General features: G+C 36.9%; 1 protein-coding gene across 1 annotated transcript in view; it reads right to left on the bottom strand.

The window, feature by feature from the left end:
• The window catches only part of LOC112024967 (polyribonucleotide nucleotidyltransferase 1, chloroplastic), a 68,734-nt gene that overhangs the window by 42,916 nt on the left and 1,691 nt on the right, over nt 1–24,127 (bottom strand). Inside the window, 6 exon segments of the mRNA XM_065780342.1 lie at nt 839–995; nt 1,106–1,170; nt 10,596–10,679; nt 21,147–21,189; nt 21,290–21,396; nt 22,320–22,388. Of these exon segments, the coding sequence (XP_065636414.1) occupies nt 839–995; nt 1,106–1,170; nt 10,596–10,679; nt 21,147–21,189; nt 21,290–21,396; nt 22,320–22,388 (525 nt within the window).

Raw genomic sequence — 24,127 nt, 5'->3', positions numbered from 1 at the left:
TTATGTATTTGGGTTATGTATATAGGATTTATGTATGGGTTTGTAATTTTTATTTATTATTTCTTGTATTTTTGTTTTTGAGTTTGTGATTTCTGTATTTGGGTTTGTGTTTTGAAAGGGAAAATGAGAAACCTAAAAGTAAATTATTGTAGATTTATGTGAAATTTGAAATCTAAAATTAATGTAAAAATCTAAAATCATTATTGTAAATTAAATTAGTGTAAAAATCTGAGATTTATTAAATTAATTATGGAAATTAAATAAAAAAAAAAAAAAAATTGGGCCACGGTTTAGGCCATTAGGACTTAGGATTGGGCCTAAAGTGGGCAGGGCCTGCGGGGCCGGGTTTGGAGCCTGGAAAAAAAATCCGTTTATTAACCGGGTCAGGTTCGGGTAACGAATATAGACCCGCGGGTCGGGTTTGGGTATATAGAAACCCGGCCCGAACCCGACCCGTTGCCATTCCTAAACCTCACCCTCCACTCATTCTTGTGAGTGGAGAAAATGGCATTTGAGTCAATGACATAAGAATTGGCAATAGTGCTTACAAAGGTACTCCATTTGTAAAGACTAAAGATCAGTTTCCACGTTTCCTAAAAATAGAAATATAGTCAATGACATAAGAATGGGTGAAGGGTAATGTCATAAGCTCAAAACCCACTAGATATGTGTATAACTTACCAGTCAATCTATCAAAAAAATACTCACCAATCAAAAAAATAAATTGTAAATATATGGATATTGTCATCCACTTATCCGTTAAATATACAAAATGAAAAATAAGAAGGTAAACAAAAGAAAAATTAAACATTAAAAAAAATAAGAGTAAGGAGTTTACCTCTATCATCAATATTGCATTATCTGTACCAGCTAACAACAAGTCCAGCTCAGATTCTTCCATCTCCTTTGATGTGGGATTCACAATATACTTATCGCCAACAAGACCAATTCGAACTCCTGCAACTGCTTTTGAGTTGGGCACTTCTGAAAGAGCTCTGTAATTTTTAAATGATTAGGATTAAAGAAACATTGATGTCTTAAATGTAATAACATGCTGTAATTCCTCATAGGAATGGGGAAGTAAATGAAAATTTATCAGGCTTACACTGCTATCCCAGCTGCTGTGACTGCCAAAGAATCAGGGGAATGCAAACCATCATAACTCAAAACCTGTAAGCATAATGTGAATGTGGTATTTCTTGGCAAGATAAAATATAAGGTTAGCAAGAGAAAAGCATTGTCATGCTTGGTGTGTGTTGTATTAAAAAGCAAGTACTGACAAAAAGCATAATTATCTAATAACAATACATAGAATAGGTAGCCAGTAATGTATAAAAAACGCAAAAAATAAAAATAAAAGAAGAAGAAGAAGAAGAAGAGAGAGAGAGAGAGGCCCGACCTAAGGAGCACAAACACAGCATAAGCCCCTATGTGAATGTGTTGGACTAAGACACGGCTGCATGCGTGTATGCAAATTATCTGGCAAATATATACACAATTTGGACACAATCAAGACATGGCACAGACACATGACCTAAAAAAGTTTGAAAAAGAAAAGGAAAAAGATGGATGTTTGATAACCTTGCATAATCAAAGCACTTTGATCCACACAGTGACGGACTTCCCACTCTCTAGACATACTCTCTCCCTCTCTAGATGTACTCTCGCACTCAATCTGCACTACAACCACTCAGATCTGCACTTGTTAGCCCTGCTTCAAGTTCATCAGCCTCTCTCTCTCTCTCTCTCTCAACATTCATTGAAGAGGCTGCATGAAGTGGGAAGAACTCTTAGGAGGGTCCATGTTTTAGCATTCTTTGAGGAATTCTATCGGTATGGGAAGTTTGAGAAGTCATTAAATGCGTCATTTATAGCTCTCATCCCTAAGCTTCTAACATCCAAGACCATCGGCCTATTAACTTAGTGAGTAGTGCGGACTAGATCTCGTCAAAGGTTTTGTAGTATAGGTTGCAAGGCCCTTACAATCATGTGAATTGAGATGCTTTGATTTATTTGCTAGGGAGGATGGGATTTGGTGCTAGATGGAGACAGTGGATACGTCCATGTATTTGTACTGTACAGTTCTCAATTTTAGTGAATGATTCTTTGGTAGTACGAGAGGTTTAAGAAAATGGGATCATTTATCTCCTATGCTTCTTGTTGATGATGGAGATGTTTAACAGAATGTTAAGGAAAATGGAGGGGGCTAGCATCATAAAATGATTAAATGAGAATGGTGTTGGCAATAATGAGTTGTGCATTTCTCATCTCTGGTTTGCAAACGATACCATTCTTTTTTGTGATGCTAGTGTGGAACAAATCCTTCATATCAAAATGTTGCTAATATGCATTATAGCTGGTTTGAAGGTTAACTTGAGTAACAATGAGATGGTTCCACGTGGGGAGTTTAATGTGGAGGTTCTAGCCAAGATTTTGGGGTGTAAGATTGGGTCCTTGCCAATGTCTTATCTTGGCATGCCATTGGGAGCATCTTATAAGTCCGGTACTATATGGAACCTGATATTGGAGAAGTTGGAGTGTCGATTGGTGGGTTGGAAAAAGTTATATCTGCCTAAGGGCGGTCATTTGACAATGCTTAAAAGTATTCTTTCCAACATATTATTTATCTCTGTTCACTATCCCTATTAGTGTGGCAAATAGGATTGAAAAGTTGCAAAGGAATATTCTTTTTTTCTTTTTCTTTTTTTTGGTTGTTTTTTTTTTTTGGGGGGGGTGGGGGGGGTTTGGGGGGATGGGGGATTCGCATAAGTGTTGAGTGTAGTGGACTAGGGATAAGGAAGATCACTATCTTCAACAATATTTTATTGGGGAAATGATTGTGGCGTTTTGGGGTTAAAGAGAATAGTTTACGAAGGCATGTAGTAGTTTCAAAGTTTGCGGTGGATGGGGGAGTTAGTGTTCAAAGTTAAGTAGCGGTTCACATAGTTATGGTCTGTGGAGGAGTACTAGGATTGGGTGGGAGGACTTTTCCAAGTATACTCGATTTGAGGTTGGTTTAGGGCATAGGGTACAATTTTGACATGATTGGTGGTGTGGAGATCACCTATGAAATTGACGTTTCCGCTATTATTCGCAATTGCATCAAATAGAGAGGCGCGAATGAGGATGTCTTAGAGAGACATAAAAGCACTAGCATTGGGGGGGTGTAAAGGCCCGCAGTTGCTATTTTACCACATAAACCCTTAAAATCATGCTACATCTGGGTATGTAAACCCAAATTTTTTTCCATCCTTACTACATTAAGGTTGCATATATGCAACCTTATTGTTCATGGGGTTGTAAACAAAAATAGAATATTTTGATCTCTCACATTCTTTCTTCCTCTCACTTTCAGAGTTCACTCCTCTATCTTCTTTCTTTTCTCCTCTCTCTCTCTCTCTCTCTCTCTCTCACGATGAGTCGGTGACACTTGCTTCTCTCTCTCTCAAGTCGACTTTGAGTGGGTGGGCTTCAAATCGGCTTTGGGTGGGTGGCTGGTTGTAGATTGGCTTGGCTATTTCATGTTTTGGGTTATGGGTTGCTAGTGGCCCTGGGGGTCATGGGGCCGTGGGTCTTGGGTTTGATGGGCTTTGCTTGCCACTCTATCCTCCGCCTCCCTCTCTCACGACTTGATGGGTATGGGTCATGGGACCGTGGTCCAGCCATATTAGTGAGGATTGAGACTTCTGGGGTGTGTGTGTGTGTGTGTGTGTGTTTTGGCTATGGAATTGATTTTTGGCTGGATACTGATTGTGGTGGTGGTGGAGGCGGCTAGTTTTGATTGTGGGTTGGGTGGTTGCCAATTGGTTATATTTGTGGATGTGGGTGAAGAGAGAGAGAAGTGTTTTTTATTATTTTATTAGGCAATTTATATTATTTTATTGGGTTGTATGAAATATAAAAACTAAGATGTAAGGTGAGTTGTAAAATAGGTCGGTAAAATACATAAAGTAGTGTTTGAGGATATAAAATAGGTTTCTTTTGCATCCCTAGATGCTAGTGCTCTAATATGAGGGAAAGACGCAGTTGGGATGTGTGATTCCAACGTGAGTTTAATGATTGGGAGGTGGAGTTAAAAGGGGTTGTTCTTTCACTAGTTGGAGCTTCATATTCATATTCCTTTAAATGTAAATAGGGATCGATTGAGGTGGAAGTTGAAGAAAAATGGAGATTTTGACATTCATTCTTTTTACAGTGCTCTAAAGGGATCTTCTATTATTTTTCCTTGGAAAAGTATTTGGCGTGTGAAGGCTCCACATCAAGTTTCTTTCTTTGTTTAGACAGCTTCATGGGGAAAGATTCTTACAAGTGATAACTTAAGAAGGAGAGGACTTATTTAGGTAGATTGATGTTGTCTTTGTTGACATAGTGGGAAGGATGTTAACCATATGTTGCTTCATTGTGAAGGGGTTTCCAAGTTGTGGAATTTTGCTCTAACGTGATGTAGGACAACCTAGGCTTCCCACCTAGATTAATCCCACTATAGAACTTAGGCTTCACCACCTAAGGTTGTTTGGATTCACCACCAAACGCAATGCAAACTTTGCATGAATAATCTGAATAATATTGATAATAGTTTGAATACAAAAGAAATCATCTGGAGCTTTATTTACAGTTTCCAGGAATTACAAGAGATAAAGACAAACATCTTTATTTCCTATTCCTGTTTCTGTGGCTAACAGAATTGAGAAACTTCAGAGGGATTTCTTATGGGGTGGCATTGGTGATGAACCAAAATACCATTTGGTTAAATGGGCTACTGTTTGCACTCCCATTGCTTCGGGTGGTTTGGGGATAAGAAAGGTAAGATTTTTTAATGAAGCTTTGCTTGGGAAGTGGCTATGGAGATTTGGGATGGAGAGGGCTGCCCTTTGAAGGCAAGTGATAGCCGTGAAATATGGTTGTGAATGGGGTAGTTGGTGTACTAGGCCTACTAATGGTCCATATGGTGTTGGCTTGTGGAAAAATATTAGTCGGGGATGGCCTACTTTCTCTCGCCACATTTTATATGATATTGGGGATGGGTCTAGGGTGAAATTTTGGCAAGACCATTGGTGTGGAGAAACATCTCTTGTAGTCAGCTATCCTGAATTGTTTAGATTTTGCCGAGATCAAGCGGTTAGTGTGGCTGAGGTTATGAAGTTTGATAACGGAATCTTGTTTTGGGATGTAAGTTTCTTTAGGGGTGTACATGCCCGGGAACTTGAGGCACTAGATAGTTTCATGGATACCATATATGGTGCGTCGGTTAGAGGGCTTGGTGAGGATAAGATGTGCTGGAAATCTAATAGAGAGAAGGGCTTCACGGTTAGGGATTATTACAATCTCTTAATGGGCTCTAATGACTATTGTTTTCCTTGGAAAAGCATATGGAAGCAGAAGATCCCTTCTCGAGTAGCTTTCTTTGTTTGGACTGTTGCTTTAGGGAAATGCTTAACGATTGACAATTTACGAAGAAGGAAGGTTTGGATATTAGACTGGTGCTACATGTGCAAGTGTAATGGGGAATCGGTTGATCATCTTTTTCTGCATTGTCCGGTTGCAATGGATTTGTGGGCTATGGTGTTCGGGTTGTTTGGAGTGAGCTGGGTTATGCCGCAATCTGTAGTGGGGCTTCTAGCATGTTGGCAAGGCAGTTTTGGCCGTCATCACAATGGGTCTATATGGCTTATGGTTCCCCATTGCTTATTGTGGTGCCTTTGGAGGGAGAGAAATAGTCGGTGCTTTGAAGATAAGGAGAGATCCACATCAGATTTGAAGCTATTTTTCTTTAGCACTTTAATGGATTGGTTGGCTGCTTTGCGGAACCAATCCTATTCATCCTTTCTTGATTTCTTAGATTCTTGTAATTTTTGTTCTTGATTTCTTAGATTCTTGTAATTTTTGTTCTTGATTGTTTGTTCCCTTGTACACTCCCTGTGTACTAGGGTGTTCCATTTTTTGAGATCAATAATATTTTTACTTATCAAAAAAAAAAAAAAAGACAAACATCGTAAAACAAATCCTAAACAAACTCAAATACTAATCCAAATATTAAACTAATCATTATCTAAGGATATGAAATTCCATCCCTATCATAACTTAAAATAAATAAATAAAAACATTAAAATAAAAAATTATACAATAAAAATCCAAAATAAAATACTGAGATAGTTTTTTGTTATGCCCTTGCATCATACTACCCTTGTTTGAGAAAACTCGACCTCAAGTTTTGTAGTGTTGAAGAATTAGGACGCTAGTGCTTAATACTTCCTTCAGTTTAGAAATTAACCTAGGAAGCACTGTGAGTAGAATAACCTTCAATTCCACAACACCATGAAACTCTTTTGGAACACAAAATCAATGTGTGGAGCTGGCACAATCTTATCTTGAACCATGTTATCAATCTTTTGGACTTCATTAACCTGTAGATCTTCATGGGTCATGAAGGGCTAAACAGTAGCACTTTCATCAAAATCAACTTTCACATCAAGCGCACCCTCTAAATCTTCCCTCTCATGTTGAAATTTCTCTTCTTGTGCAGACTTACAATAGGTTCTTCTTGCTGCACGAATGTTGAAATATCATCTATTGGCACTTGTACCTTTATTTCAACATTAGTCTCTGGTGGAACTTGAGCATCCTTTTTTTTAGTAGAAGAGTCTAGCAAAAACTTTATTATATTTCTTAAGCCTTTAGCTATGGCAGTGAAGTCTTGACGGTGGATGAGGTGTTTTCTTGTTGAATATTGTCTGTGACGTAGAAAATTTCCATGAGAGGATTGAGGTTGATAATTTTCTTGATAGGATTGGGGAACATATTTCTACGTATTTGTTTCATTTCATTCCAATCAATTATGGCAGGCTTGCTTCTTCCTTTGCATAAATTCTCAATACTATGCCAAAAGTCTCTAGCTCTCCTTATCAATTTTATCCTAGCAAACCTAACCATATTAGCATCTAGCCAACATATTTGATCAAAGAATTGATCCATCTCATCTAGCCAGTTGATTAGGGTCCATGGATCTTGATGTCCATCAAATGTTGGTGCTTTTGAGACTACCATGATTTAGTATAATAAAATTTTCAACAGGAAATTGTGACAAGAACCTGAGCTTGCAAACTTGAATAATCACTAACCATGGCTTTGCTCTATCTTGGCACGTCAGTGATGTTTGTAGTGTGATGCAGTGATCTTGTAATTGGGCCTTGATTAGGCTGGCTTAGTGAGACTAGGCAATGGGCATTCAACTGAAGCAAGAAAAGTGGATTGTGGCCTCCTCACATGGCTGTTTGATCAGAGTGGCTGGATGTTTTTCTTGTTTGGCTTGAAAGTCTGGGTTCACAGTGATGAAAAGAATGGAAGTTTTTTTTTTTTTTTTGGTCACTGAAAACTTGATAGATCAGATTGAGCTCTGATACCAAAGTTGATGTAGGACAACCTAGACTTCCCACCTAGATTAATCCCACTGTAGGCCTTAGGCTTCACCACCTAAGGTTGTTTGGATTCACCACCAAATGCAATGCAAACTTTGCATGAATAATTTGAATAATATTAATAATAGTCTGAATACAAAAGAAATCATCTAAAGCTTTATATACAACTTCCATGAATCAAGAGATAAAAATAGACATCCTAAAACAAATCCTAATCGAACTCAAATACTAAACTAATCCTTATCTAAGTATATGAAATTCCACCCTATCGTAACTCAAAATAAATAAATAAATAAAATATTAAAATATAAAATTATCCAATAAAACCAAAATAAAATATTGAGATAGTCTTGGTTATGCTCCTGCATAATAACGTCTTTTTGGAGTTTCTTGGATATTTCCAAAGAAGGTGAGTGATTTATTAATACAGTGGAGAAATTGGTTGGGAAAGCATGCATTGAATATTTGGACTTTGGTACCCTTGTGTGTTATGTGTATTTTTTAGTGGAATAGTTGTATTTTTTAGGATCAGGAGCATTCAGTGGATCAGCTTATAGCATTATTGACAGGGATGTTGTTTGACTAGTCTCGTTCTTGGGGATTCACTTCTAGTGATTCTGTTCCATTGTTCTTAGATTCCCTTCTTTACTGTACATAGTTTGCTTTCTTTTGTGTTTTTGTATATATCTTTTTGCTACTTCACTCTTCTTGCATGATGTAGCCTTTTTCTAACAAAAAGGAAATAGTCCTTAGGAAGGGAAAGGATATTCTGTTACAACTGAAAAACTAATTACAAGAGCTAGAATTCTATTTGCACTCTCTACAACTAATAATAGACTATACTGTCCTTACATATTCCATATCCACGAACAAGCAACAACACTAAAAACAGTACAGGAAATGCCCTGCATCATTAACAAAATCTGAGAATGGTATGATACATTGGCTGCTAATCAGGCAATGGCAACAAAAAGGAAATCTTACTGCACCAGATCTTCGAAATGAAATTGTTGAAAAAAAAAAAAGGATAATTAATAAGATTTATTGATATCAAAAAAGGAACACCCTAGTACACAAAGAGTATATAGGAATTAACAAATCAAGTACCAAAATTACATAAATCAAGACAAATCAAGAAAAGAAATAAAAGATTGGTGTTGCAAAGCTAACCACCAATCCAATAATGTTCTAAAGAAAGATAGCTTAAGGTCTGGCAAAGATCTCTCATCTTCATTAAAACATCTACTATTCCTTTCCTTACAAAAACACCACATTAAACAATGGGGAACTATCCATGTATGTCCATTTCNCTATGTTGGAATCTATGTTTATGATGCAATATGGAGCAAATTCTTCATATACAGAGTTTTGTTCAGTTTCTAGAAGGTTATTTCGCAAGCAAATGTCAATGGCTAGGTAGAAGGCACTTTGCAAGGAAATTTGGTGAGTTGGAATTCTCCCAGTGGTCTCTCATAGCCTTTTGGCAATGCCTGTTTGAGCTCCTTCATAAATTCTTCTCTTTGGAATCCTATATTAGAAGAAAGTATTGACGAGAAGATTGCAGAGTTAGAACACAATGTATTTGTCAAGTCTAGATATCTTATCAAGAGTCACTAAAGTCTTACTTGAATTCTTATACTAGTTCCTAAACTATGTGACTTAGATTGAAAAACTGGAAAGGGATTATTTCTAGAGATACTGAAGGGATGTCTAACAATATTTGGTAGGATGGGATAAAATGTGTTTCCTATGGCTAACAGTGGTTTGGGGATACAAAACTGACTACCTCAATAAAGAGTTATTAGGAAAATGGTTATGGCGCTTTGGAGATGAGGAGAATTGACTTTAGTGAAGGTGAGAGCTATGAAGTTTGGGGAAGTAGTAGAGGGATGTATTTCTAAGTGGGAAGTGGGTGTTTGGTTGCTGGTTTATGGAGGTACATTTTAAGGGTTGGGAGGACTTTAGACAACATATCCGGTTTGAGATTGGGGCGAGGAATAGAGTGAAATTCTAGCATGACTGTTGGTGTGGGGATCACCTTTTCGAATGACGTTTCCATTTTTGTATGGGATAGCCATTAATAAAGAAGAAGCTTCTGTTACTTTATCCTTGTCTAGGCAGAGGGAAGGGAAAGACGCAGTTGGATGTGTGATTCACAACGTGAGTTTAATGATTGGGAGTGGAGTTAAAGGGGTTGTTCTTTCACTAGTTGGAGCTTCATATTCATATTCCTTTAAATGTAAATAGGGATCGATTGAGGTGGAAGTTGAAGAAAAATGGAGATTTTGACATTCATTCTTTTTACAGTGCTCTAAAGCTTCTATTATTTTTCCTTGGAAAAGTATTTGGCGTGTGAAGGCTCCCATCAAGTTTCTTTCTTTGTTAGACAGCTTCATGGGGAAAGATTCTTACAAGTGATAATATGAAGAATAAGGGGTTTGATTTTGTTGATTGGTGTTTCATGTGTCACTGTTGTAGGGAGATTGTGGATCATTTGTTGATTCATTGTAATAAGGCTCAATAGTTATGGCATTTCGTCTTCCAATCTTTTGAGGTTTCTTAGGTCCTACCAAAAACGGTTTTTGATCTTCGGTTTGGTTGGAGAAATTTGCTGGGGAAATTAGTACCATTGTACTTGTCATGGTGCATATAGAGAGAACGGAATTGTCATACTTTTGTTTTTTTTTTTTTTGATAAGTTGTAATTGTCATACTTTTGAGGATGTGAATAGTTCTGATGATTTGTTGCTTCTTTTAATGGGTTATTGGTTTGATTGTTCTCAGGCTTGGAGACTCACATCTTGTGACTCCATCCCTTTGTTTATTAGCTCTCTTCTTTTTGTAGTTAGTCTTCTGTTTTTTCTTTCCTCATTTTGTACTTTTTGACTACTTTGAGCTTTTTTGGCATATTGTAGTTCTTTAATAAACTTTTTTTCTTCCTATCAAAAAACAAAAAAAAAAAAAAAAAAAAAAAACACCACTGGTTGTGTAAACTTACAAATAAAAGAAATATCAGAGATCCAATTTCAAAGCAAGCAGCTATTAGTCACTCCATTGTTTAAAAGGCCACAAAACACAAGCATCTGATTTCCAAATGATGCAAACTGAAACAATATATAAAGACAATGAAAGACTAGATATAAGAAAGGCATTCTTCAGGAGGAATAACCAAGGATTTTACCCAAGATAGTATCTGAGTCTCATGGTTGAAGCCCTTAAGCATTGTTGGGCGTAAAGGCCTATCAATCAATCTACAAATAAGAACCTGCACACAACAGAAAGTAAGGACTTAACTAACACAACAACTTCATCGATAAAATGGAATAAATTCTATTGCAAAGAATCAAATGCTAAACAATTTTATGCTACATTATGATTTAACAATTGAAAAAGTTCTTCAATTCTTATTACCATCCTAGGTTGGAAGTAAGGAAATAGAATTAACAAGAGATGTCATTCAAATTCAAAGCACCTAGTGAATTAAAAGCCCAGGGGGAAAAGAGAATTAAACAAACAAAGAAGGTTAAGCAGATGAAAATGCAACAGCAGAAGCCCACTCCAACAGCGAAAGGAAATACACATCCAACCCATTAACTATTCAACCTAGTCCTAAAACCTGGAAGAAGAACCACAAAGATTTCATTCTTTGTCTTTGTGAAACCACCATATGAAACAAGGAAAAAGAGTTACCGCTCTCACCATGCTTGCTTAGAGAAGTTGACTATTTTGAAGAGTTCATTAGGTAGTTAAAAAAGCAAGACCATGTTAGAATCAACAAATTATGCTCATCTCCGATCCAATCAATTAAGTTCAGCAACTAAATCAAAAGCAATGGTAAAAGACTAAAAAGAGAAAAATATCAACAATCATTATCATGAATTTAAATAATAACAAGCTTGACACAGCACAAAGTTTGCAAAGGGAATGTATGCAGGAATTTAGAATCTGAATTCTGAACCCTAGGTTTCAGAACCTAAAGTTGCCTGGAAACAGCACCAAGTAACTAGAAAATATTTAACAAAATTTTATTCATCAAATCAAACATACTCCAAAATGTTCTCTAGAGCCTTTAAGTAGGTATCCAAAGATGAATCAAATAAGGAAAAAAATCATAATAAATTACATCAGATATGGAAATAAGCTCGTAATCAATTATATATTTAATACCAAAAAAAAAAAAATCAAATCAAATCAAATCCAATAGTCTCAGCATCAATCAACATTAATATGAATTAACTGGAATCAACTGGTAGTGGGATTCCATCATCCAGCCATGTGACGAGGATCAAGTGTATGATTTCCGCACCAACTTCTGAGGTGGGAAAACTTGGCCATGTCAAGTGTAACTCCTAATAATAATAAATTTTTATAGCTTTCAAGAGGTGCCAAGAAGAAAATATTGTGAATTTTTTCTGGAGTTTTATGAGTGTATGATGTTTAAGAAATTATTGGATACATGCTTAATAACTAGTGCCAAAAAGGGCCAATGCTTGCAATATTCACAATTTTCAGCAAATTAGCCTAGTTGGGATGTGTACAAACATATAGCTAAAGTCTGGAAAACCGTTTTAGACAGGTGTTGGGGAAGCTTGTGACAGATTCTCAATAATGCATTTCTAGAAAGAAGATAGATTTTGATCCAATTCTCATTATGTCCCCAAAGGTTATACTCATACTACATTTCAAAAAAGCTTATAATCATGTTAATTGGGGGTGCTTAATTTACATTTGGGATGGTTTGAATTTGGTGAGAAATAAATGAAATGGATTCTTTTTTTTTCTCCCTACTGTTCGATTTTCAGTGTCAGATAATGCTATAATGGTAGTCTGGTTGGTTTTTTTTTTTTTTTTTTGGTAATTCCAGAAATTTGAATTTGGCAAGAAATAAATGATGGCTTATCATATATTTGATCACCTATATGTGACAAGCCATCAGCCTTTGCATCTGCAAGTGATGCAACCAACTCATCAAAAGGCTCAACTACCTTCACTACATCTGCCGCTTCCACAAGCCTATGGGATTAGGAGAATAATCTGATCAACTCTCTAGTGCTATCCAATATAGGACCCAACATTGGGGTTACTTTGATGCACGACCAATCTGCAAAGGTTATTTTGATAGTGTTTGCAACACATTTACTCTATTTGAGAAAGAATATGAATCCCTTGTATGACATGTGCAATCAATATTTTAGTCTTGCGCAAGGAAATTTTTTTTTTTGATAAGTAAAAAAAAAAAAAAAACAAAAACAAAAACAAAAAATAATAATAATAATTCCTTGCTCAAGACTAAAATGTTGATTGCACATGTCATGTGTGATAACCCAAATTACATGGATGTGTTGTACATTGTGCGCTAAGCCCGGCATCGAGTGTTCATTGGGTCAAACTAAGCTAAGGGGTGTGCATGGATCGAGTTGGGTCGAGTTGAGGGGTTTTTTCAATCCTACCCACCATGGTCTAGTTGAACAAAATCCAACCCAACCCAACTCATCACAAGGGTCCAATCCAACTCACCTGGTTCAGGTTGGACCCATTAGTTGGACAAATTTTTTTTAATTGAGCATTAGTACAGCACCAACACAAATAAAAACAAATTTATAACCTAATAAACATGAGTATAGCACAAATCCAACACAAACTATTTTATTAGTGTTTCAAAGTTTAAACCAATACAAATAACAACAGATTTATATTGGTATTGCATCAAACCAACACAAATAATCAAACCAAATGACATTTCGTTAGTAAGATATCAAATAGTTCTATCTCAACTCAATGGAGAAACAAAATAAACATGAAATGGTCTTTTTATTGTGATTTGGGGTGATACTAATTCCCCATTTCCATGAAACGGTATTTGGACTATTAAGTTTCCTAAAAGGGTTGCTTTCTTTATGTGGATACGAGCTTTAGGTCTGATCCTCCCATTGGATAATCTTATAAGGAGGGGATTGCCATTAGTATATTAGTCTTGTATGTGTCTAAGGGGGAGTCATTGGATCATCTTTTACTTCACAGTGACCTTGCCCATGCCCTGTGGGGGGTTGTGTTTCAGATATTTGGGATTCATTGGATCATGCCAAGGTTTGTTGCAAGTTTATTGTTTTGTTGGAGGAAATGGTTTAGGAAGCATGGCTCAGTTATTTGGAAATTGGAATATGGCACCAAGTTGTTTGATGTGGAATGTTTGGAAGGAGTGGAATCATTGCCTTTTTGGGGAAACCAAAAACTCCTTGGATCAATTAAAATCTATGTTTCAGTGCACTCTTTTGAATGGTCAATGTGGTGGGGCTTTTCTAATTGTTCATCCGTCCTTAAGTTCCTAGATTCTCTTAGATATGCTATATAATATTTTTGTATTTTCTTTTGTTTCTTTGTGTTCTCCATCATGAACTCAAAGTTTCTATATTCTCTGATTAGTAAAATTGCATAAGTTACCAATCAAAAAAGAAGACTGGGCTTATTATGACATATTTGCTCCAACTTGAGGGGGAGTGTTCTGTGAACTGGAAGAATAAAAAGATAACTTAGTTGATTCGAGGTTACTAGCCTCTTGAACTTGAGAGGGAGAGTAGACTTTTTGGGTTATTTTTCTGTTTAATTCTCATTAATGCATTCAACATGCATAAATAGCCAAACTTGAGATAACTTTACCAACAAATACTAAAACATAGAAACCAATCCTATCCTAAAACATAGGAATTAATTTGAATACAAATAAATAACAATACTAATCTATCTAAGAAGCATTATTTTATCACTAAACTAAATTCAAATAATTTATACAACGCTAAGGTCATAACATTCCATTACCCTTCAAGATGAATCTTGTCCTCAAGATTCTGAAACGTGGAAATCAATACTTTCTTACTCCACATCCTTCTTCCCCAATTAGAGAAAACTCGACCTCAAATTTTAAAGTGTTGAAGGATAAGAATTTGGATATTTGATACTTGCACCAATTCTTCAACCACTTTTGTGAGCAGCAAAAACATAAACGCATTGCTTCCCACATCCTTGGACTCATCAGGGATGTGGGAAGCAATGGTGTTTTTTGTGAACCTGCACACGGTCAGATCCTCACTTTGGATAATCTAATACTTAGGGGTCACACGTTGACCAATTGGTGTTGTTTGTGTTGTTATGATGGGAAGTCGGTAGACCACCTTCTTCTTCATTGTCCTGTCACTTATTCCCTTTGGACTTTCATGCTTCAAGCTTTTGGTATTCATTGGGTTATGTCAGGTTCAGTGGCAGGTTTGTTATCTTGTTGGCATCTGTGGCTTGGTAAACAGAACTCAGGCATTTGGAATTTGGTTCCAGGGTGTCTAATGTGGATTGTATGGATGGAACGAAATCGTTGTTCCTTTGAGGATAAGGAGAAGACGTTGGATAAGTTAAAGGTTTTATGCCAACGCAGTCTTTTGGAGTGGTCTCATTGTTGGGGTTTTACTGATTGTTCTTCTCTCCCTGAGTTTATGTCTTCACTTAGCTTAGTCTCTTGATTTCTCTTTTTGTTGTGCTGTTTGTTCTATTTTTTCTTGTTGATCATCATCATGAACAACTTGTACTGTTCCTTTTTTTCTCATTAATAATAGTTTTTTGATTACCTATCAAAAACAAAAAAATTAATTCCTATGTTTTAGGATAGGATTGGTTCCTATGTTAGGATTTGTTGATGAGGTTATCTCATCCTCGGCTATTTTATTTTTTGATAAGTAATAAGACTTTTATTCAACAAGAAGAACACAAACAGCCATTACAGGTGTTCATGATGGTGAACACAAAAAACAGCAAACAAAAACAACTAAAAACAGAATAAGAGAAGCAACTTAAGAGGCACTACTAAGGGTAGAAAAGAACTCCAAAGTAGAAGAACAGTTTGAAAAACCCCAACACTTAGCCCATTCAAAAAGAGTATTTCGGCTGATCGCTTGTAACTGATCAAGCGTTCTCTCCAAACTCTCAAAAGAGCGCCGGTTTCTTTCCAACCAAACAACCCACATCAAACAACCAGGAACCATATTCCATACATCGGAAGCATATTTTCCCAACCAATACTCCAACAAGACACCAAACTCACCACAGAACTGGCATAACCCATTGAATCCAAAAGCTTGTAACATTTGCAACCCACAAAGCATAAGTTACCGGACAATGAATGAGAAGATGGTCCACAGATTCCGCTGAACAGCAGCACATACAGCACCTATTCACCAAAGGAGGCCCGGATATTATCCAAGGTAAGGATCCGGCCATGTGCTGCGGTCCACAAGAAGAAAGCCACCTCTTAGGCACCTTGACTTTCCAAATCCCCTTCCAAGGGAAAGTAGGCAGTATTTGTACCCCTGATCTTATGATAAAAGGACCGAGTATCAAACTTACCATCCTATTAAGACACCATGAGGTCTATCCCACCCAAAACCTCGTGGGATCCGAGACTGAATGAGTTCTAGGAAGGAGAAGGCAGCCTCAAACTCCCTCTCATGAAATTCCTATAAAATCTCACATTCCAACATCTACTACTCCATCCTCTTGATGCTCCAACAAATCAGAAATATAGGCTTCCTTGTCACTAGAACACGCAAATAACTGAGGATAGAGCATTTTAAGAGTGAAATCCCAACCCACCTATCATGCCAAAAACGAATACAGGAACCATCACCCACCACACACAAACTAAGTGTTTGGAAACCTCGCCCAACCGACATTAATACCACGCCAAAGGCCGCACCCGTGTGCCCTTCTACAATCTTTAGTATTCCACCCCCTTGATCCTCCCATATTTGGATGGCAATAACCCTCCGCCAAAGACTAGTTCCTTCTTGCCAAACCTCCATAACCATTTCCCTAGTAGAGCTTGGTTAAAGTGACCTAACTTCCTAACCTCCAAACCACCCATCTCTAGAGGTGAACACACCTCTCCCAAGCCACCAAAGATGTTTAAAACACTCCTCCGAAGATCCCACAAGAATTTCCTCTGAATACGCTCCAATCTGTCAGCCACAGCTACAGGGATGGTAAATAAGGATAGATAGTATGTGGGAAGACTAGAGAGGGTACTCTTCAAGAGAGTAATCCTACCACCCTTAGACAAATATAGACGTTTCCACCAGCCAGCTTCTTCTCCATCTTCTCCCAAAATGGGATTCCAAATGGATGCAGTCTTGTACGGGTGCCCAAAGGCATGCCCAAATATTTCATGGGCAGGCTACCCACCCTACAACTGAGAATATTAGCCAAAGCATCAATATTACCAACCTCCCCACCGGGACAATCTCACTCTTCCCCACATTTACCTTTAAATCCAGTAAAGGTTGGAAGCAAGACAAAGCCAGTCTAATAGCCAACAACTGATCTCTAGAAGCATCACAGAACAGAATAGTATCATCTGCAAATAGCAGATGAGATATGCGAACCCCGATAGAGTTCACTGGTCCCACATGAAAACCATGAAGCAGCCCACTATCCTCGGTTTTCTTAAGGATCCGAGATAAAACTTCCATAACCAAGAGGAAAAGAAGAGGGGACAGCGGATCTCCTTGTCTCAACCCACGAGAGCTTCCAAAAAAGCCTGCCGGGGAACCATTCACAAGAACTGAGAAGCGAACAGTAGAAATGCAAGCCTTAATCCACTCCCTCCACTTCAACCCAAAGCCCACTCCCTCCACTTAATCCACTCGGCTATTTTATGTACGTTGAATGCATTAATGAGAATTAACTATTAAGTAGAAAATTAACCCAAAAAGTCTATTCTCCCTCTCAAGTTCAGGGGGCTAGTCACCTCGAATTGACTAAGTTTTATTTTTATTTTCCCGATTCACAGCATTTGGTATCAGAGCATTTTGATCCATTTGAAGCATCAACATATCTCATCAAGCGCCAAAACATCTAGCTAGCACCATCATCAACACAACAAAATATTTTCAAAACCACAGTACATGTCCATACCCAGCCACTGAATACTATAAACCCAAAAAAAAAAAAAAAAAATCCAAAACCTAAAACCCAACTCACAGTATCCATCAAACCATTCACACAAGTTTCCACGTGTCGCACCCAAAAAAAAAAAAAAAAAGATATGCCTCATCAAGCCCATCATATGTGCACTAGGAAGCACCTGCACGAATTTGGGTGTGGGTGCACTTGTTACAAAAATTGCATTTGAAGATCAAAGGATCAACGAAGTAGAAAAGATAGATCAAAGGGATCTTCTTGTGATTTCGAATGGTGGATTGGTTATAGTTTTACAGGCTCTCCGAGTTTTATTTTGGCACAAAAGTTGGAAGGCTTTGAAAGCAGATTTAAAAAAGTGGAATAGGGAGGTGTTTGGTTATTTGGCTTTTAAAAAGAAGAATTTGCGGACTGATCTTATGGGTTTAGATGCTAGAGAGGAGTCAGAGGGTCTTTCGAATAAGGATCAGATTCGTCGCATTCAGCTCAAAGGGGACATAGAACATTTGGCTTTCCTGGAAGAAATTTCTTGGAGACAAAAGTCTCGTGCTTTGTTTGTGAAGGAGGGAGATAATAATACTCGTTTCTTTCATAGATTAGCAAATTCCCATAGAAATGCTAATCTTATTAAGAGGATAGAGGTGATCGTGTTCTTTATGAGGATGAGGCTGATGTGCGCACTCAGTTAGCTCTCTTCTACCAGGGGTTGTATAAGGAAAATGAGGTAAGGTGTCCTACAATGGATGGGTTAGATTTTGCACGTATTGAAGAGGACGAGAGGTTGTCCTTAGAGAAGGAATTCTCGAAGGAGGAAGTCCTCCATGTATTAAGGGAGATGGAGGGTGATAAAGCCCCTGGTCCTGATGATTTCACCATGGCCTTTTTTTCACAAATGCTAGAGTGTTGTGGAAAAGGATGTCATGGATTTCTTTGATTACTTTCATCGGCACTCTATGTTTGAACAGTCTATGAATGCTTTGTTTCTCACTTTAATTCCCAAGAAGTGCAATGCTGTTAACATTAAGGACTTTCGCCCCATCAGTTTGGTGGGTAGTGTGTACAAGCTGCTATCCAAGATGTTGGCTAATAAGTTGAGGGCGGTTTTGGATAATCTTATCTCTGAGTCTCAAAATTCGTTTGTTGGCGAAAGACAGATTTTGGATTCAGTGCTTATTGCAAATGAATGTCTGGATAGTAGGTTGGAGAGCAGATTACCGGGAGTGGTTCGCAAGCTTGATATTGAAAAAGCCTATAACCATGTGAACTGGGAGGCCTAATTTTATTTGTTGGGTCGGATGGGTTTTGGGTCGAAATGGAGGGGGTGGATTAAGGCTTGTGTTACTTCTGTCCATTTTTCAGTCCTGGTAAATGGTTCCCCTAAAGGTTTTTTTGGAAGTTCTCATGGATTGAGACAAGGGGATCCTTTATCCCCGCTTCTGTTTCTTTTGATAATGGAGGTTTTGAGTAGACTTTTGAAGAAGACAAAGGAGTGTAATCTTATTCAGGATTTTCATGTGGGCTCTGTGAACTCTGGTGGGGTGCGTATCTCCCATCTATTATTTGCTGATGACACTATCTTATTTTGTGATGCCTCTTGAGAACAGCTTATGTCCATTAGGTTGGTGTTGTCTTGTTTTCAGGCTTTTACGGGTTTGAAGGTCAATGTTGGAAAAAGTGAGATTGTCCCTATTGGGGAGGTGAATAATTTTAATGCACTGGCTAATATTCTTCAATGTAGAGTGGGCAGTTTGCCTATGAAATATTTGGGGATGCCGTTCGGGACTTTTTTTAAGACAGCTTCGATATAGAATCCTACTTTGGAGAAAATGGAGAAGAAGCTATCTGGGTGGAAGCGTCTCTATCTATGTAAGGGTGGTAGGCTTATGTTACTAAAGAGTACTCTCTCAAGCCTCCCAGCATACTTTTTTATCTCTTTTTACTATTCCTAAATCTGTGGCTAATAGATTGGAAAGTATTCAAAGGAACTTTCTTTGGGGGTCTTCTGAGCGGAGTTTCAAATATCCTTTGGTGGCTTGGAAAAAGGTGTGTTTACCCGTTGAGATAGGTGGTTTAGGGATAAGAAGTGTGGTGTCTTTTAATCAAACTCTATTAGGAAAATGGTTATGGAGATATGGTCATGAAGTTTCCCATCTTTGGCGGCGAGTTATCTCCACAAAATATGGTGAGGGTCAAGGAGGGTGGTGTACTAAAGTGTGCAGGAGGACTCATGGGTGTGGCCTATGGAGAAGTATTTATGGAGGTTGGGAGAGCTTCTATAAGCATCTGTATTTTGTAGTGGGCGAAGGCACTCGTATTCGCTTTTGGCATGATAGATGGATTGGTGATAATACTCTAAAAGATCTCTATCCTGAGCTCTATATGTGTTTAGCGGTTAAGGATGCTTGTATCTCTGAGGTTTTGTGGATTCCAGAAGGGGGTTCATTTAGAGTATGGGATTTAAGGTTTTATAGAGCTTTTGAAGATTGGGAGCTAGTTGCATCTTTTTCTCTGTTCCAGCTTATCCAATCTCGTATTCCTCGGGGAGGTAGGAGTGATACTCTTGGTTGGTAGCTAAAAGGGGATGGTAAGTTTTTTGTGGACAGCTGCACACGGTCAAATCCTCATATCTAGGAAATCTTATTTTATCACTAAACTAAATTCAAATAATTTATCCAATAATTGGGTAATAACAAAGTGTTAGAGAGCTAATATCCTATGAGTAGTACCATTGTTTTTGTACTCTTCTAGAAGAGTCTAGAATATAGTAATGGTGAGGCGCCCCCACCAAATTTCATTTTCAGAATGTTCCCATCCCTTTGTAACTAACTCTCATAAAGAAGTGGAATATAAAGGTTAAGGGCTGTAACAATTTTCCTTAGCTCCTCTCTTTGAATAATCTTCTTCACTAACTCTCAACAAATCAAGAAAATATAGAGGAAAAACTAATACTGTCCAAAGCAGTAATCCAAAAATGTAATGATTTGAGGAAAACAAATTTTATCACAATCATGGAAAGTTCAAGTTCTACCGTTCCTCTCCCTCCAAATAAATAGTCCACAAAATGCAGATGGGCTTAACATTCCAAAAGAAACTGCTTTTGTGTCATCCGAACATCCCACTCTAACAAAGATTTCAACAACCTTCCACAGCATAACCCAATGAAAGCCAAACACTGCCATGCAATAACAGAATTAAGTAACAAATGTTCAACTGACTGAGGCCCAAATTTGCACATACAACAACAATTTATAAATCTAAGTCTTTTACGATGTGCAAAGTCATGTGTCACTAATTAGGCATTATAATTAATAAAGCATCAACCAAAAGCTTTAAAACAAAAGTTTTTTTCAAGTAAAATGCCCCAAGAAAAGAACAAATTAACAACCTTTTGCACTAAAAATTATTTGTTCTCTCTATTCTCAGCCAACTAGATTTTCACAGATAAACACAAAGCAAGCCTTCATGAACCTTCCAACACAATCCAGTGTTTTTTTTTTGATAGGTAATAAGACTTTTATTGAAAAAAATTCATGATGGAGAACACTCTGAACAAGAAACAGATACAATATAATCAAGAACTAAAGGAAATAGAGACTAAAAAATCAGATAAAGAAATACAATTCGTACACCCCCAAATACAAGCCCAATGAAACAAAGTACCAAAGAACAATCATATTATTAAAATCTCAGGAAAAATATCCATATTTAAGAAGACAGCTTCAACTGCCAGCTGGGATTATATGATTTCTATTACTCAAAAGTTAAGGCCTAATACCTCGTGATCTTTTGTCCTCCCTTCTCGTTTGAAAAACCCACCACTAAGAAAATAACAAACATAAGGTGTGTAAAAAAAAAAAGTATTCTTTCATGAAACAAATAAAATAACTATGAAATGGAAAACAAAGATGCAAGACACACCTAGTCCGACCTGCTGCAGAAAAACGCTCTTGATAATTAACAAATAAAGGAAAAAAATCTGAAGGCTCACTTGGAACATCAGCCATACAAACAGATGTGTACACGATCTGCGAGAAGAAACATACATCTGTTCAGAAGCTGGAAAATCCCAGATTCACAGTTACAATTTATTAATTACCAGGTTACACCTAAATGGAATCTCATTGCAAATAAAATAATGAATAAATTTATTCCTTTTCTACACAGTACAACATGGTTATGTAGAAAACTATTTTTGTAATAAAATTATATAAATATATATCACATCTTATAATTCTATTAAAATATCATCCATATACTTCCGGTGTACTAATGCTAAAGTTAAACTACAAACTTTTTGAATGAGAAAGAGCATCTGGATCTCACTTGAGGGACAATGTTAAGCACATTATTACCAAAAATCTTCACTTATTAGTCAAGATAATTTATTATTTTTTTTAAAAAAGAGAGACTAAAGTACACTTTTAACCCTTAAAATTTTGGATTGTTTTCATTTTGACCCTTCATGTTTAAAAATTTCTTTTTGAAACTTCATGTTTGATTCCGTTTTCATATTGGTCATGCCATCCAACTCCTTTAGTATTCTAATCATTAAGTGCCAAATGAGTGCTTAGTAATCTAACCATTAATCTGGCATTTAACAATTAGATTACTAGCAAGATTACTAGTGGAGATGGACAGTGAGACCATTATGAAAACATAATCAAACATGAAGGGCTAAAATAAAATTTTAAACATAAAGGGCCAAAATGAAAACAACCCCAAACTTTAAGGACCAAAAGTGTGCTTTAGTAATTAAAAAATTATAAATAATTAAATTAAATTAAAATTATTATAAAAAAAACATTAAAAAAAATCTTCTTATCTCCAAGAATGATACCACAAACAAATCCCCTATGGGTGGAGAGAGAGACAGACAGCGCTAGAAAGGTATGGGTTTTATTTGTAATTATACAAGAATGTAATGCTGATGAGGAAAGGTGGAACTTACAGTTTCTCCATCTGTCACTGTAACAGCACCACTAGCTTGTCTCCCTATGTGGCCTGTCTCAACCAAAATCTGCAAAGATCCCAAACAGAAATTAGATATTTATTCAAATAGCGCTATTCAGCTACCCTTTCTTATAAACATGTACACCAAATGACCAGAATTCTAAATACAGTAGAAAATCCAATAAAAAGAGCGTTTCTGAAAAAACAAAATTTATATTTTACTAGAGGGAAACCTCATGTAACACAGGATGTGTATACAAAACTCTTCTAAAAACTTACTGTATTCAAAAATTTGCAATTAGAAAGAAAATGAATCAATAAAAGATACATACGGAAGCACATCAATGGTGCTAAAGCACAAGAGACCACTCAAACAACAATCTCAAAATATCAAAAACACCAATTTCAACTCAATAATTGACACTGAAATACCATTAAAAGTAAGATTATTTCTTTCCCCCCAAATTGTCAACATTAAGTATAAAGGGGATATATTCCAAATGAGAGAACTCATGTGCCTAAACTAACTTCTCCACCCAAAGTGTACATCGATTACTTTCATTAGCATTGCCCATTGCCATTGGACTCCAAACATAGAGGATAAATAAGACCATGACTTGTTTGCCAATGCATAATGAATTACAAATGATCCATAGTTTCCACTACACTTCCACATACAACACCAAGATACCAAAATAATATTTCTTTTAATGAGATCATCTACAGTTAATATATCTCTTAATGCATGGGAATGGCATACCATCTGAACTTCTTAACATATCATGAAAACAACAAACATAAATTTACCATTTCAAATTAAGCATGCACCTCAAACAATCAAAAACTTCATATATTGGAACATTATATTACTTTAACCCCCAATCACAAACACCTTACCATTACAAATTAGGCATGTACCTCAAACAATCAAAAACTTCACATATTGGAACATTAGAATAAAATAAATAAATAAATCACTTAAACAACCGACTCTAACTCGTTATCACAAAAACCTCATACAAACTTAAATCAGTTATTCACATTTGTGAGGTAGAAAAAACAAGGAAAAGGGGCAATGGGGGGAAATTGTAAAAGAGAAAAACAGATCTAAGATGCTGGAGCGACATTAGAAGAAGAATAAGAAGTAGCGGAAACATGCTGGCGGCACCAGCAGCAGTGGCGTGAGACTATGAGTCAGTACAGTGCATTTCAGCTCTTTTAAAAAAATATATATATATTTATTTCAGCACAGGCCGTGTCCCTGTCATATCCCACCCATGCCCCTGGCTCCCAGCCATGCCCATTATTTTTCAAAAATTAAATTATTTAAAAAAAAAAAAAAAAACAGTTGGAACATGAGTGCAGCCATGTGAAATAGCAGCTCAAAAGCTGTTTCTGTGCTTCCTACCATTCAAATACAGAGAATCTATTCTATGTCGACATCAAAGAAGAGGATTGTAGTACCTACCTTGAAGCCCTTTAAGGGGCCTCCCTCCATTCTATTCAGTATCCTTCTCAAAACCTCCATAACCAGGATGAAAAGCAAAGCAGATAAAAGATCCCCCTTTCCCCTCGAACTACCAAAAAAGCTAACAGGGGAACCATTAACTAAGATAAAGAAATAGGTCATGGAGATGCAAGTAGGAATCCAATATGTAAAGAAGGGTCTCTCAATTGACATGCTCATAAGCATTTTCAATATCCGGCTTGAAGATAACACCCATAATATGACTTTTAACCCTACCATCCATGCATTCATTACCAATAACAAGGGTAATAATGAATCTTCTTATTTCAATCCTTTGG

The sequence above is a fragment of the Quercus suber genome, unplaced genomic scaffold (genome assembly GCF_002906115.3).
Source record: "Quercus suber isolate HL8 unplaced genomic scaffold, Cork oak 2.0 scaffold_233, whole genome shotgun sequence".
Lineage (NCBI taxonomy): Eukaryota > Viridiplantae > Streptophyta > Magnoliopsida > Fagales > Fagaceae > Quercus > Quercus suber.
This window is presented reverse-complemented; position numbering and strand designations above follow the sequence as displayed.